We start from the raw sequence: 15,229 nt of genomic DNA on the forward strand, positions 1-15,229 counted from the left end.
TAAGGATAGACCCGGTGCAGGCAATAATTTCTTAGTAAATCGAATCTAAAATGCCACGCGGCGATTCGCAACGCATCCGTGACTCCACATCAACGTCTCACGGGACTCGCGCCGCCGTACACGTGTCACGAATCCGAGCCCCAGCTTTTGGAGCCTTGATCACGTGATTGGTCGGCGCTATCCCAGCGCTCACGTGATCCGAGGGGGCCAATGAACCCTCAAACCCACGCAACGCGCACCCGGGTGAGACACGCGTCGCAGTCCTACTGGCCCGCGCTCGGGCCCCGCGAGTTCGGGAGACGTTGAACCCGGGAGGGGGCAAAAGCAAAAGCTCACGCCGCGGCGAAATCCGACCGCCCGTTTTGGCGGGCCAATCGCGGCCGTACGTCCAGTCCGGCCGTCCTGATCGCGCCACCTGTGCGGTACACGTGTCGCGGGGCTAGAGCATCCGTCGTGATCTCGCTCCTCCCTATAAATACGCGCCCCCACCCCCTCCATTTCCTTCGTTCACGGCCCCCATTTTCACTCGTCGTCATCAGAAATTTCAAATTTCAAACTAATTTAGAGAGAGAGAGAGAGAGAGAGAGAGAGAGAGAGAGGGGGCCGTCGAGGTATAGAGAGAGAGAGGGAGAGAGAGAAAGGGCCATCGAGGTAGAGAGAGAGAGGGAGGGAGGGAGGGCGATGGCGTTTAACCTAGCTCACCAGATCGGGACACTATGTGGGGTGGCGCCGGTGGCGGTGGAGGCGGCGGATAGGAAGCCGGCGACGGCGGCGGTGCCGGTGCCGGGGGCGAACCTCCGGTGCCGGATCCACAAGGCGGGGGGCGAGATCGACCAGATCTCGCCGCCGATGAGCCCCTGCCGATCGCCGGTGATCGCGGCGGCGCTTCCGGATCTCGCGGTGGCGTGCCGCGCCCTGACGGCGGCGGACGCGGCGGCGGAAGCAGCGGCGGCGGCGGCGGCGGCGGAGGAGGAGATGGAGAGGGTTCACGGAGGAGGGGGATCGGAGGGGGGGAAGGGGGTTCCGGTGTACGTGATGCTCCCGCTGGACACGGTGAGGCCCGGGGGAGGGGGGATGAGCCGGCGGAAAGCGATGGGGGCGAGCCTTGCGGCGCTGAAGAGCGCGGGGGTGGCGGGGGTGATGGTCGACGTGTGGTGGGGGATCGTGGAGAGGGAGGGGCCGGGGGTCTACGATTGGAGCGGCTACGACGAGCTCATGGACATGGCGCGCCGCGTCGGCCTCAAGGTCCAAGCCGTCATGTCCTTCCACCAGTGCGGCGGCAACGTCGGCGACTCCGTCACGTACGTTCCCATAACCCCTCTCTCTCTACTCTTTCTTTTTTCTTTTTCTTTTTAAGAGAATTTATTTGATTTTTCATGATTTTCTTTGATCTTTTTTTTATAGTATTTGTTTTATCGCATGTTGTTTTTCTTTTTATTTCTCTCTCTCTTTTCTTTTCCCTTTTTTGTGTGAATTGGACGGTGCTAGTGCTGCTGCTATCGGATATCTACATAGTTCTCGGTTTTTTTTTTTTTTTTTGTTTAGGGGTCGGTATCATAACGTCGACGTTGTTTCTTCCTTGCCATGGAAACTTGGCGAGGGAGAGAGCCACAAACACTTTGGTCGCGCACTTTGATTTGTCACATGATATCATGTTCCCATACATAATAAAATTTATATATAAATAAATAAATTATTATTACATTCTATCTGCAATTTTTTTATTTTTTGATAATGTTGTGCAAACAATAAGAAGCAAATTAAATGAATATACATGAAATACAATTTTAAAATTTTTAAGTGAAAATATATGATTTAATATTTGTATGCATGTATATTTGATCTTGGATGTACATTTTAATAGCGTCCAAACAACTGCAGACGCGTGGGCCGCCCATGCCGCATGAAACCAAACAATGACTTAATTAAATTCTTCACGTTTTTGACATGTTTTTGTGTATAATATAAATGTCAAATATTGAGATTTTTGAGTATCAATCATCTATAATTATTGATTGTTATCTACGTATGCATTAATTTATCTCTTTTATCTTTACAATTTATTAACATTAAATATATATTTGAGTAAATCTAATCTAGCATTGTACAATAATGTGAATAATAACAAGAATAAATAATAATGGAATGGGATTATTTTCAATTTCAAAGGAAACGGTGTCCGAACGTTATCTCGTTCACACTTTCGCAGAATCTTCTGGAAGTACGTGGCCTTTAGCCTAATTCTGGTTTTCTTTTCTTCTATTTTTTTACTTGGGAATTAGTTTGCTAAACTTAGAAAATTTTATCTTATTGTAACTTTTCTTAATACTATTTTGGCTATGATAATTTACTATATTTATATCTGTATTTTGTACCAATCCTTTTATAAATTGCATTAATTATTTAATCAAAATTATTATTCTATATTAGTAAGTAGTAAGAGTTAAAGGTTTACAACTCATTTATTAGGCTTTAGAATTGGATTAAAGGCCTAAAAAAACGTGACACACTGACGTTGTCGGATTTAACGCCGCGCTTCTTCACATGGCTTATATCTGTCAACGTCTTAACTCTCTCGCGCAACGGCATTCACGTGCTTGCCGTTTCCTTCGTACAACTGCGTCCTTTATTACTTCTTTTTAAAAAAAAAACAAGAAAAAAAAAAACTATGTATATACTATTAGTACGGATAAATTTTATATTTATTTATTTAAAAAATTTTGTGTTTTTTTTTAAATTTTTAATTTTAAAATATAAATGAAATATACGGTTACATGTAATGCAGGATACCGCTGCCGCGGTGGGTGGTGGAGGAGATGGAGAAGGATCCGGATCTGTGCTACACGGACCAGTGGGGCCGGCGCAACTACGAGTACGTCTCCCTCGGCTGTGACACCCTCCCCGTGCTCAAGGGCCGCTCTCCGGTCCAGTGCTACGCCGACTTCATGCGCGCCTTCCGCGACCGCTTCGCCGACTTCCTCGGCTCCACCATCGTCGTATGTAACACAACATTTTTTAAAATATTATTATTCTATAAATATTATTTTTATATGTTGCTGATAAATAGCGTGTTACGTGTTTTTAAAAACTGCAAATATTGGCATTTAAAATTTGACTTGCTTTTTAATTTATACAGGAGATCCAAGTGGGCATGGGCCCCGCGGGGGAACTGAGGTACCCTTCCTATCCGGAGCTCAACGGCACGTGGAAGTTCCCGGGCATCGGCGCTTTTCAGTGCTACGATAAGGTCCGTTTCCCGTGCTAGGCCTAATCAAATCACTAGGAAAAGCATTTTTATTTAGCAACAAGTGTACGAAACTTATCTAAACTCGCCATAAATTTTAATTTAACTATTCACTCTTTTAAAATTTTAATTTTTTACTATCTAATTTTTTAATTTAATTAATTTGAATAAGTCAAGAATATTTTATTTTTACACATAATTCTCGTAAATAGACTGTAGTTCAGATAAGTTTGGTACATTTTTACCTTTGAATTATACATGTATGTATTGGAGTCTGAATTTTGCTGGTGATCATGTGCGCACAGTACATGCTGAGCAGCCTGAGGGCGGCGGCGGAGGCTGCGGGGAAGCCGGAGTGGGGCCAGGGCGGGCCGACCGACGCCGGGGGCTACAACAGCTGGCCGGAGGAGACCCCGTTCTTCCGCCGCGAGGGCGGGTGGGACGGCCCCTACGGGGATTTCTTCCTCTCGTGGTACTCGCAGCTCCTGCTCGACCACGGCGAGCGCGTGCTCTCCGCCGCCGCCGCCGCATTCGCGGGGCGCGGCGGCACCAAGCTCTCCGTGAAGGTGGCGGGGATCCACTGGCACTACGGCACGCGGTCGCACGCCCCGGAGCTCACGGCGGGCTACTACAACACGCGGAGCCGCGACGGGTACCTCCCGATCGCGCGCATGATCGCGCGGCACGGCGCGGTGCTCAACTTCACGTGCGTGGAGATGCGGGACGGGGAGCAGCCCCCCGAGGCGATGTGCCGGCCCGAGGCCCTGGTGCGGCAGGTGGCGGCGGCGGCGCGCGAGGCCGGGGCGGCGCTCGCGGGGGAGAACGCGCTGCCGCGCTACGACGAGGCGGCGCACGAGCAGATCGTGAGCAACGCGGCGGCGGCCTACCATGCTGAACGCGGGGAGGGGGAGGGGGAGGGGGAGGGAATGGCGGCGTTCACGTACCTGCGGATGGCGCCGGAGCTGTTCGCGGGGGAGAATTGGGTGCGGTTCGCGGCGTTCGTGAAGCGGATGGGGGAGGGGAGGGAGGCGCAGTGCCGGGAGCAGGCGGAGCGGGAGGCGCAGCAGCTGGCCAATGCCACGGGGCCGCTCGTCCAGGAGGCGGCCGTCGCGCTCGCCAGTGGCTGAGATCTCCAGTCCCACCCCAGACACCCCAGAGAGAGAGAGAGAGAGAGAGAGAGAGAGAGAGAGAGTGACGAGAAGCAACAGATTAAGGAGAAGAACACCTCTATCTCTCTCTCTCTATCTCTCTCTCTCTCTCTCTATATATATATATACGTATATATAAATATATATACAAAACCAAACCTATAGAACAGTGCATGTCTTTGTTACCTTTTCTTTTGTATGGTTTATTAAAAGCAGGGTAACTGGGGTTTTATGTGTAAAGATGGTGGGGGTTTGCGTAGGAAGGGGCGGAAAGAGGGTGGGAGAGTTTTGGCGTCTCGCTCTCTTTTTCCCTTCTACCGTTTACTGTTTGTTGTACGAAATAGGAGAAAGGTGGGAACCATGTTTACGTAGTAGCTCGATCGTTTTAAAAGTCGGAGAAGTAAACACTTTGCATCTATTTTACTTTCTTTCCTTGTCGTCCCGTTTGGCCTTGGAGATCATGGTTGCTGTATTTCTAAATCTCCCGACTAAATTAGCTGTTGTTCCTTAAAATTGATGTGGTGAGAAATTTAAAGGATTCACAGAACCAGGTACGGGGTCTGAACTTGTCTCTTTCGAGCAGTTCCCTTGATGCCGCGTGGTTCTTCTTTCAATTTCAACAAAACTGCGACCACGTAATTTTTCTTTGGTTAAGGCCTTTTCTTATTATCTAACCAAAAAAAAAAAAAAAAAAAACACTTCTTGGTCGCGCCCAAACACTAGGGAGAAGCCACGGGGATTTAAAATCTGAAATGTGCACTTTTAAAAAGAGCAACTCCCATTTTCAGGGCAACGTAGGTGACGACCCTGCGGCCAAACTTGGGGCAAGTAATCTATGTGCAACTTCAAAAATATTACTGTTTTAATCCGGTTTCTGTTCTCAGTTAAAAGCCATAGTAAGCGGGGAAAAAAAAAATTTTGAGGCCTATTTCGAGAGCTTTTAAAACCTCAACAAAAGACTATGAGAAGAAAATAAAAAATACAAAGAACACAGCAAAGAAAACGCAATGCATGCACGCAGACGCACAACACACTCGTATACATAGTTACATGCACATGTATGTATACGTACGTGTGCTTTCGTATGCATAAGTATTATACATATATACATATACCTATCAAAGTGTGTACATCGCCAGGCGAAAACAGGGGGATCGTAAGCGACAAATTCTTATAAGGCGAGAATACATGAAAACATTGTGATACATGAAGCAACATACAGCTCTCACAAAAATTATTTTTCCGACCCTCGCATTCATAAAAAAGAAAAACCATATAATGAGGCACAACACATGTCCTCAAAATCAATACATATATACCACACACATTCATACATTACACCCTAGATTATACTCATATGGATGATGATGATAACACTAATAAGATTATAATAATGGGAGTGAGACATCGTAGAGCGGATCGTTCGCATTTTCACTTGGACGGCTTGGTCTGGCTCGCCACCGACATCGAACGCAGCCGGCTAGCTATTTCGGTGAAGGACGGGCGTTGCGCAGGGTCGGGGGCCCAACATAGTTCCATTAGCTTCCTCCATTCCAGATCGCAGGTTGCTGGGACGGGCGGTCGTAATGTATTGTTCACAATACCCCCTGCGCGGATTTCAAAAATCTTAAAGTTTCAGAGGATAAATCCAAATAAAATATCTCGAGTCTCGCGCCCTCGACAAGGAAGAGGCAACTCATAGTCCAGAAAAAGAAAAAAAGAAAACACATTTTAGGCATTTCATCAGCGCTTTATATGAGTACATATCTAGAGAGAGAGAGGGAGGGAGGGAAAGAAAGACAGGAGACAAGGAAGGAAAGAGTAATTATAAGAATACATTTTCAGTTCTGAACGGAAGAGGTTTCTTTCATCTCTCAAGCTTAACTAGAGTTGTTCGATTTAGTTTCACTTCATTCTAAATCTTTGTTGGTACCTCTCTAAAAGTTAGGATTCTCTAAAAGTTAGGATGACCTATCTCTCGATTTTGGTTCCTCATCTAGAAAAATTTGTTGTTTTTTAAATATATTTTACAAAACTAGGTACAACTAAAATCTGAATCTATATGAACCTAAAGCCTGGACCTCAAATGTTGTAGAGTAGGGAAATTATTACTACCTTGGTCGATGACAGTTGTACAAACTAAAATGTCGTTTAGTCCTGTAAAACTTCCTTAAAAGGGACGATTAGGTGCTTTCTACGATTGAATGAACATCCACAAAGGATCACCAGCAAATTACTTATGTGCACTAGTAATAACAGAGTAACTTTAGAAAGAAAGTGTTAAGTAAAAATAAGCCTACCTATGATTGCACCGTAATGCATATTGGCGTATGGTTCATCCCCAGTAAGAATTTCCCACATGACAATGCCGAAGGAAAATACATCAACCTGCAGCATAGTAACATCTTATTGTGTCAAATTTAAAAAGAATAAGGCAATACTTAGTCACGATAATATGGAAGGGGTCAAAAAACAAGTAGATTAAAATATTACCTTTTCAGAAACTTTGTTGCTGCTTCCATTTAACAATTCCGGAGCCATCCATGGCAATGTCCCTCTCACGCCGCCAGAAACTAGAGTATTTCTCTTGATCTTTGATAAACCAAAATCACCAACCTATACATGACCTCCAATGAAGTAAGAACTGTCGCAAACAAAAATCACTTTGCATCAAAATAGATGTTAAATATATAAATAACTCACCTTACAAATAGGGCGCGTTTGATCTTTAAGGTTCACGAGCAAGTTATCACATTTCAAATCAAAGTGTACAATATTTTTCGAATGCAAATATTCCATCCCAAAAGCTGCATCCATTGCTATAATGAGCCGTTTACGCCGATCAAGATACCTATATCCCTTAATTTAGTTAACGTTACTGACAATAGAGGGGGGGGAAAGGAAGTTCAAATGTAAAAACCGGCAAGCAATCCTTCGGCAAAAAGACATGCCTAAGGGAATAAAAAGATAAAAAATAATAGAAGTTTAAATGTAAAAAACCAGCAAGCACGCACTTATCCTTTCGCAGCAAGACATGCCTAAGAGAACCATTAACCATGAATTCCGTCACAGTAGCCAAGGTCCCACCGGGCCCATCTTGCACGACCCCATAGAAAGCCACCACATTTGGATGATGAAGTTTCGAAAGAATCTCAGCTTCCCTCCAGAACTCATGCGTCTGAGAAACAATCATTTTGTTATTCCAGATAAAGATAGGATGGTAACATATTTTTAGACTTATTTACACATACACCGCTGCATACTTATCTGGTTACATAAGCACTGCAAAATCAGAATTTTGATGTATGCCCTATATAAACGTTATTTTCCACAAATATAGCTTTGCTCTAACCTAAAGGCCACTCTTTCAAATGAAAATTTTCTGATACAAGATCAACACCCCCCACGAATTGGATGACTCGCAACTTAAGGTTATGTTTTTGTAAGAAAATGCACCTTTAAGGGGAATATAAGAAAATTCAGATTTTACAGTCCCACTGCTGTAGCAACAAATATGTTGTTTTGCATTGTAAAAGATCCATTACTTTCTTACTACTATGCCAGAATATACTACAATTTAGGCAGGACAGGAGAAAAGAGAACGTGCAACCGAATTGATACGAATAATAAGATGGTGAGCTTACAAGTCTTTCTTGCTCAGACGATCGACCAGTAAAGCAGCTTTTCTTGATGCGTTTAATGGCCACATCTGTGCCCCTCCACTTTCCATGATACACAGTTCCAAATGTGCCAGAACCCAATTCTCTAAGCTCTTCAAGATCCTCATTCTTTATGATCTGCTGATTCTCACTTGTAAGTATACATTTAAAAGAAAAAAAAATCAAGTAAAATATTGATAATTTGGCAGCGTGGTCCTACATATAATATTTTCCCTGGATCATGTACATACAGTTAGATGTGTTAAAGTCTTTCAAGCCTTCGCGTAAATGTGCACAAGAATAAAACAACACGACAACACTTTTCCAAACCGAGCTCAGACATCAAATTTTGAAATGATGGGTCAAACAAAAACCAAAAATGTGACTTAAATATTTAAGGCATTAGACCTGCAATGTGCTTTTTTAATTTATTTTTTTGGGTCACCCACAACCTAACCCTCTGAATAATTCAACCCAAGAATAAATATATTATTCTGAATATACATTTATCCAGTTCACCCAAAATTACTCAACCTTATTTAACCGATCTAAGCAGCCACAAAAACATTGCTAAAATGGCCTAAAGCAAGTCGTGGGTGCATTGAACCCAAGCCTGTCCTGAATTTACAGACAGGTGATTTAAACCTAACCCAAAATAGGTTGGGCTGGTCAAGTTTCTGAGTCAAATAGAAAACTGCCACTCTTATAGGTAAACTTTTTCAATTTGCCAGCGTGTGCAAATTCGATAGATAGGCTCTCGTACTATCCTGAGGGCCTGAAAATATTATTTTCACTAGCAATGGAACCCTGCGGTGATTATGAGATTTCAGTACTTGGACACCATGTATCAAGATGTTATTTGCGGTATGAAAGATGTATATCAAAAGTGGATTATCTGGTACCAATATTAGTGTTAACTAACAACATTACTTCGAGAAAAAGTGAAAAAAAAAAAAAAAATTCAATGACTATGAAAAACATACGACTCAAGATTTTTCAGTGGTAGACTCAACATTTTGATGGAAACAAAGAAAAATATACCATGTAGTTGAAAAAAAAAAGAAATCTAAAATTTGCTGAAATTACCATACCTGCAAGTTACTAAGATCAATGTCACCCAAAGAAACATCTAAAATTGGTCCAACAGTTTCTCCTACCTGAAGAAAACCAAAACATCTTGGTCATAAGTCCTTGAATTTGGATTTGGCATCACTAAAAATTTTTACCCTACAGATATTAATACCTCATACTCTGAAATAGGTGGCCTAGGATTCTCTCTCATTGGCGGAAAAGGATTTTCAATGCCACTCTTTTCCATAAGATGTAGATGCCCAATCTGTGACGATATATAATCTGGGTGCAGTATGGTAGAATCATCTACAGTCGTTGTAGAAGGTTCATGTTGCATTACCTCTTCAAAATCAATTTGTGAACCCAACTGACTGAAATCAATTCCCTCATTCTCTCCACCTACAAACTGATATGATGTAGGAACTGCCGCTCCTTTATCAAGCAGAGACAAGTAACCAACGAGGTCCTGATCCATAAGAGAAACATCTTTGCGTGCAAATTCATCTTGGGCAATATTTCTAAAGAAAGACCACCGTTTAGGCTCATGATTCTGCATGTTTAAGCTTAGACCAGCATCGTCCTTAAAGAAGTGACCAACACTTGAGGATTCTGCAGCTATCCTAGCCTTTGTAAAGAAATCGGAGAGTATCTGAGGGGGAAATCGATCATTAATATCAATAAGAATATCTTTCTTCTCTTTACTAGGAACTGACGATTCCTCTTGAGAAACAACTGTAGCTGCTTCCCCCACCCAGGGTAAATCTGAGTCATTCTCAACACCGGTGGCATTTACAGTTTTAGCAGATATCTCCTCCCAGTTAACATCAGGAAGAGTGGTAGGAGCAGTTTCCTGCTGCATAAGAGTAGCACCTGCCTCTGTCTGATCCTCGGATAAATCTTTCGATTCATTTTTGGCTATAACAGTTTCGGCAACAGCTGCAACTTTCTCCACGTTTCTTCTGCTTACACTGGTTTCCTGTGAAACCCTATCATCATTTACCACAGATTTATCAGAAATAGATGTCACAACAGACTCAGGTTTCTGAGCCTTCCATCCCACCTTATTGCCTTTGTCGCCACTCATTACATTAGTGGATTGTTCGGTAGAAACTATAGGTTGAGACTGAGTCATCTGAGTTAATGCATCAGACAACTCTTTATACTTTCCAGATTGAACTGAACCATCCTCAGAGGTTACAGGACTAGCATTTGGCTTGTTTACTGCTGCAGAAGGGTTCTCTCCCTCAGAAACCATAATTTGTTCAGGTGCAGAATCAACAGCTTCCGCAATAGATTCATGAGCAAGCATTAGGAATTGAGAACCAAGTGAATTGTCTGATTTCGATAATCGACTCAAAAGCAGCCCCTGCTCCCTTGGAATCCTCTCGGAATGAAAGACACGTGCAGGGTGAGGAAGATCTTTGTAGCTGTGATCGGCCATTTCACCTTCATAATCCGAAAACCCAGATGTAAAAGCCCCAACAGATGAATGGCCGTCATCTTCGTTGTGCTCATAACCTGAACCAGAAGGCAAAACATCAGTTGATGATAAGACCGGCGCAGCCTCTAGGTGCCTTTCATCTTCTTTTGGTGGCAAAATTGATGTCAAATGATCTGGCGTGGAAGAAACAGAGGGTACTGCTGTTTGCACATAATTTAAAGCTGAAGAATCGTTATGTGGTTGTACTGCAGCAGATGTTGCTATACTGGGAGCATAATGGGAAGTATATCCATAATCAGAAGGTACAGAGAGAGGGATTGAAACCCTGCTTTCAATGCTGTAGAAGTGATCAGAAGCAGTGTTTGCCATGTAACCATAATGCGAACCTTCTGAGTATTGCATTCCACGGTCATGATATGATTGCAAATGTGCATCAAAGTCACTGGATAAGCTTGGCACGGATATAGTAGTTGGAGGAGGAAAAAGTAGCGCACTATGAATCCCCACTGACTCAGCTGCTTCTCTGCTTGTATTAATCTGCTCAGTATCAAAATTAAGATTCAGCAACTGATCCAAGTCACTTCCTGAAGTGCTTGCTAAGCCATGTCCACTCGAAGCTTTTCTGGCACCCGCATTAATCCCATTTACAGCAACAACATACTGGTACTCAGAATCTCCCTCCATACTACCAAGGTTAAAACTCGTATCATCAAAATCTGATGATGCAAATAAGAACATCCTAAGCTTCTGCGAGCCCTCATCACATTCTAGAACGTTACATTCCTCCATCATGTTTTGCAAATCTTCATCACAGGAAACCGAAACTAAGGCATCGAGATCCTCACCAGGGAGTTGATATTTTATTATGTGAGGTTGGTTATAAACTGCCATTGTCTTCTGAACGAGCTCTTGCCAGGGAATGTCACGATTTAGACGGAGAATGCGTGTATCACCGCCAACATACCTAAGTTTTCCATCACTGGGCCTGGGTAAAATCTTACCCCCAAAACTACAGAGAATTTTCATCTTTCTATAGAGAGGATCTGATGAATCGGTGGAAGTATAAGTATGAGCAATGCCTCCTCGACTACTTCCATCTCCGGATGAAGCTCTTGGAGCCGATGATCTTGTAGATGCAAAGTGGATTTTACTTTGAGATTCAGAGAAGCTCTTCTTTTCGGTCTCTTTTAATTGCCGGCTTTCAACAGTTGTTAGCATTGAAACATCCGATCCGCTCTCAGACCCTGCATAGGAGATACCTAGCATGCCTCTCAAGTCCATGTAATCAGAGGTGATATTGTGATCACTGGACGTTGTTGGGTTTGAGTGCTTCTTGGACATTGCCCGTTCTCTCATGAATTCAAGAGCAAATTCCTCACCAGTCTGAATGGAATAATTTAGAACAGGCCTGGTGCCGCTTGAAAAAGTGTATTCTGGAGGTCCGGTATTCATATTGGTGGAACTTGATGATGAACCTTGTGTGAATCTTTGGCCTGCAGGCCCAACTGTATCTTTCCTAGCTTCCATCTAGCAGCTGTAACAGACTGGAGTTTTCCGACCACTCCAATAAGTTTTATTGTTCTCACTTCATTAACCTTCATTTTAATGGTGACCACTGTAAACCAGATAAAACCGGCTCAATCTGATATTTATTATCAACCCTAAAACTCATGTTTCTCAAGAAAGAGTTTAACCAGCGGGAAGGTTGCTGGCCAGTTCTGATTATTTATAAAGCCTTATCAAAGGACAAATTTTCAGGATTGTCTTAGAGCATAGCAAACAGGGCAAGCAGATTCATAACATGATTTTCATGAACCTATAATAGAAATACTCCACAAAAGTAGCAGGAAAGAAAAATCGTAACCTGCAGCAGGGAGGAAAACAAGTTTAGGTTGTTTTTTAATCAGTAGAGACTAACTGGTATCATATAAGCCAAAAAAAAGAGATTAAACAAGAAAACAGAGAGTAAGTAGGAATGGAATTCAGATTTACAAATTTTCCAACCATAAGACACAAAGACAGCAACAGCATATGTTCGGGCTGCATAATATCACATTGTGTAAGACTTAACACGTCGGTCACTTAAGTTAGTTACAAAGGACATACGATAATCTCCATGGAAATATTCAATCCGTCTTTTGGCAGGTATTTAGATATGATGTTCACACCACAAATCTGAAAGTGATTACTTATTAGAAACTAAGCTCCAAAAGGAATCGGAAATGGAAATAATCAGCTTCACTTAAATGTTGTAAAGGTTAGGTTTGGAACCAAATAACTTGGCTCAGGACTCCATATTGGTTCATCAATGGATTGTTTATATTGTTTCGTATGTTGAAGACAGCATGAAAGTTCATCTTATCTATGTGAGCACCAATTAAATGATAAAAATTTTGCATTATCAATATGAACAATGGTGATTTGAATTCTCTCCGTACTTTTCAATTGTTTTGAAGAGCTTTGTCCGCATCGAAAATCAGGAAAGAATCAACAAATGTCAAGACCACTTGAACTGCCAAGACGGAACTCTTGGAGACTTGAATAATATCAAAAATGGAAACTTACACTTCAAATCATAGGTCAAAGGCCCAGTAGGCTAGGTTAATACCAACTATTTAAGGCTGGGATTGTTTCCCGGTCAAACTTGGAACAGTTTAAAGAAATGTTTAGTTATCTTTATCCCCTTTACCCTCCAATCAGATCATTTTGATTATTCTTTCTAGTTTCAGCCAGTTCCGAGACAAGTTAAATCAATTTCTATCAGCTTCCACTAGTTTCAGTTAAACCTCAAAACATGACACAGAAATCACTAGAAATGCAGCAGTGAAGCCTTCTGACAAACATAGGGACGGCCGTAATGAGTGGAAATCATCATTGTAAAACAAACTAAACAAGCTTAAATACAAAATGAGAAAGAAACAAGAAGCAGCAAATACAATTGGAATCATCAGAGATTACAAACGACAAATGACAGAACTAAAAGGTCTGAAGGGGCCTTCGGACTTAAGGTTCTCAAGTTTAGAGCCTAACAAAACCAACGGAGCCCAAGGAAGGTATAACATACATGGATAATTCACAAGTAAAGCCATCAACAGAAATAAGCACTAAAAATTTTACAGAAGGAACCATTATCTAATCAATGAAAAGGAATCAGATAGGATATTAGCAAACTGACATCAGGTACGAATAGATACTCGCCGATAAGCCTTACAAGTGCAAGATTATCCACACTATTAGCAAAAATAGACATCAGGAACTTACAAACCCTCATATCCAGATCCGTAAAGCTCAAAAATTTACAAAAACTCCAAAACCCCCAAAACACATCTCAAGCAGATTCTCAAACCCTAAATAGTCAAAAGTCATTACTAGACATGAACCAAAATATGCCCTGAAGCTAAATCCCAAAAACCCAGATGCACCAAACCCACAGCATCATCAAAGCTTCAATCTATAACGTTTCTAACCATTTCAGAATTTCCACTATCACACAAAAACCAGAGGCTGATTTAGCTATATAAAGATTAAAAATGCTCGGGAAAAGAAAAAAGATGGAAAGAGTAACCAAACCAGATTCCGAAGATTCACCGCATCAAAAACAGATCATTCACACAAATCACTTCGGCGCTCGATGCAATCGACACTACCCTCGCCTCCCGATCCAGTAACACTTCGACTCCAAGCGATTCCCAAAGGAACCGCCCTTACGAGTCCACAGAGGAGGGAAACCCTAAGGAACCGCCCTTACGAGTCCACAGAGGAGGGAAACCTACAAGTAAAGGTACCGATACTCAGAAGCAACCAAAAAAAAAAAAAAAAACGGAGGGATCTCGCGGCTAAGAGAAGGGAACAAGCCAAAAACCTGAAACTCACCATGGATCAGTAGGTCGCTATGCTCCTCGAGCTCCCCCGATTTGGGGCTTCCCGCAATCGAGAGGAGAGGGGAGTCGACGAGGTCGATCGAGAGAAGAGGTTCTCCTCTTCGCTCCCGAGCTCAAAGAGCGCTTCTCGAAAAAGCTCGATCGAGAGAGAGGGATGAGAGAGAGAGAGAGAGAGTAATTACGTTTGAAATGGAGAAGGGTTTGAGAAATGGGGATAATTGTGGGAATACGCGCTATTGTTATTATTGAATAAGTTATACTTATTCGCTGATAATTTATTCAGGAGCTTTTTTTTGCAAATAGCCCTCTGACAAATTTTATTCGCAAAAATAGTCCTGTCCAAAATTTATTTGCAAAAATGGCCCTGGCTCTGCCACGCCAGCGTCACGTCAGCGCCACGCGGGCAGGGTCTGGGCCAGGTATTCAAGTTGAACACGGTGATTGGTTCACCGTGTCTAAACACAGTGAACCAATCACCGTGTTCATGGTGTTACTCACACCCCGGAGTTTGGATCGGTATTGCATTAGACACGATGATTTGTTCACCGTGTCTAAACACGGTGAACTGTTCACCGCATTTAGACACGGTGAACTATTTACCGTGTCCTTTGTTGTATTGGCCACGGACTTAGCCATTTTCGGGGGTGTGAACATTTGTATTGGACACGGTGAACCATTCACCGTGTCCAATACAACTACCCACCCTACAAACAATTTGCCGTAGAAAAATCAATTACAAGATTCAATACAAGAATACAATACAGATACCTATCAATACACATCAC

The 15,229-nt window shown here is 42.7% G+C and overlaps 2 protein-coding genes across 2 annotated transcripts; one reads left to right on the forward strand and one right to left on the reverse strand.

Moving 5' to 3' along the window:
* On the forward strand, positions 516–5,046 carry LOC109714366 (beta-amylase 1, chloroplastic). Its single transcript, XM_020238969.1, has 4 exons — positions 516–1,301; positions 2,786–2,996; positions 3,137–3,247; positions 3,550–5,046. Exons 1-4 carry the CDS (start codon positions 682–684, stop codon positions 4,369–4,371), a joined length of 1,764 nt encoding a protein of 587 aa, XP_020094558.1. The 5' UTR covers positions 516–681; the 3' UTR covers positions 4,372–5,046.
* On the reverse strand, positions 5,478–14,606 carry LOC109714365. The gene is made up of 10 exons (XM_020238968.1): positions 14,437–14,606; positions 14,134–14,332; positions 9,295–12,427; positions 9,143–9,208; positions 8,037–8,189; positions 7,407–7,570; positions 7,096–7,243; positions 6,886–7,008; positions 6,693–6,780; positions 5,478–5,999 (listed from the first exon to the last, which is right to left on the reverse strand). The coding sequence occupies exons 3-10, from the start codon at positions 12,088–12,090 to the stop codon at positions 5,824–5,826; spliced, it is 3,714 nt and encodes a 1,237-aa protein (XP_020094557.1). The 5' UTR covers positions 12,091–12,427; positions 14,134–14,332; positions 14,437–14,606; the 3' UTR covers positions 5,478–5,823.

This window comes from Ananas comosus, linkage group 8 (genome assembly GCF_001540865.1).
Source record: "Ananas comosus cultivar F153 linkage group 8, ASM154086v1, whole genome shotgun sequence".
Taxonomy (NCBI): Eukaryota; Viridiplantae; Streptophyta; class Magnoliopsida; order Poales; family Bromeliaceae; genus Ananas; species Ananas comosus.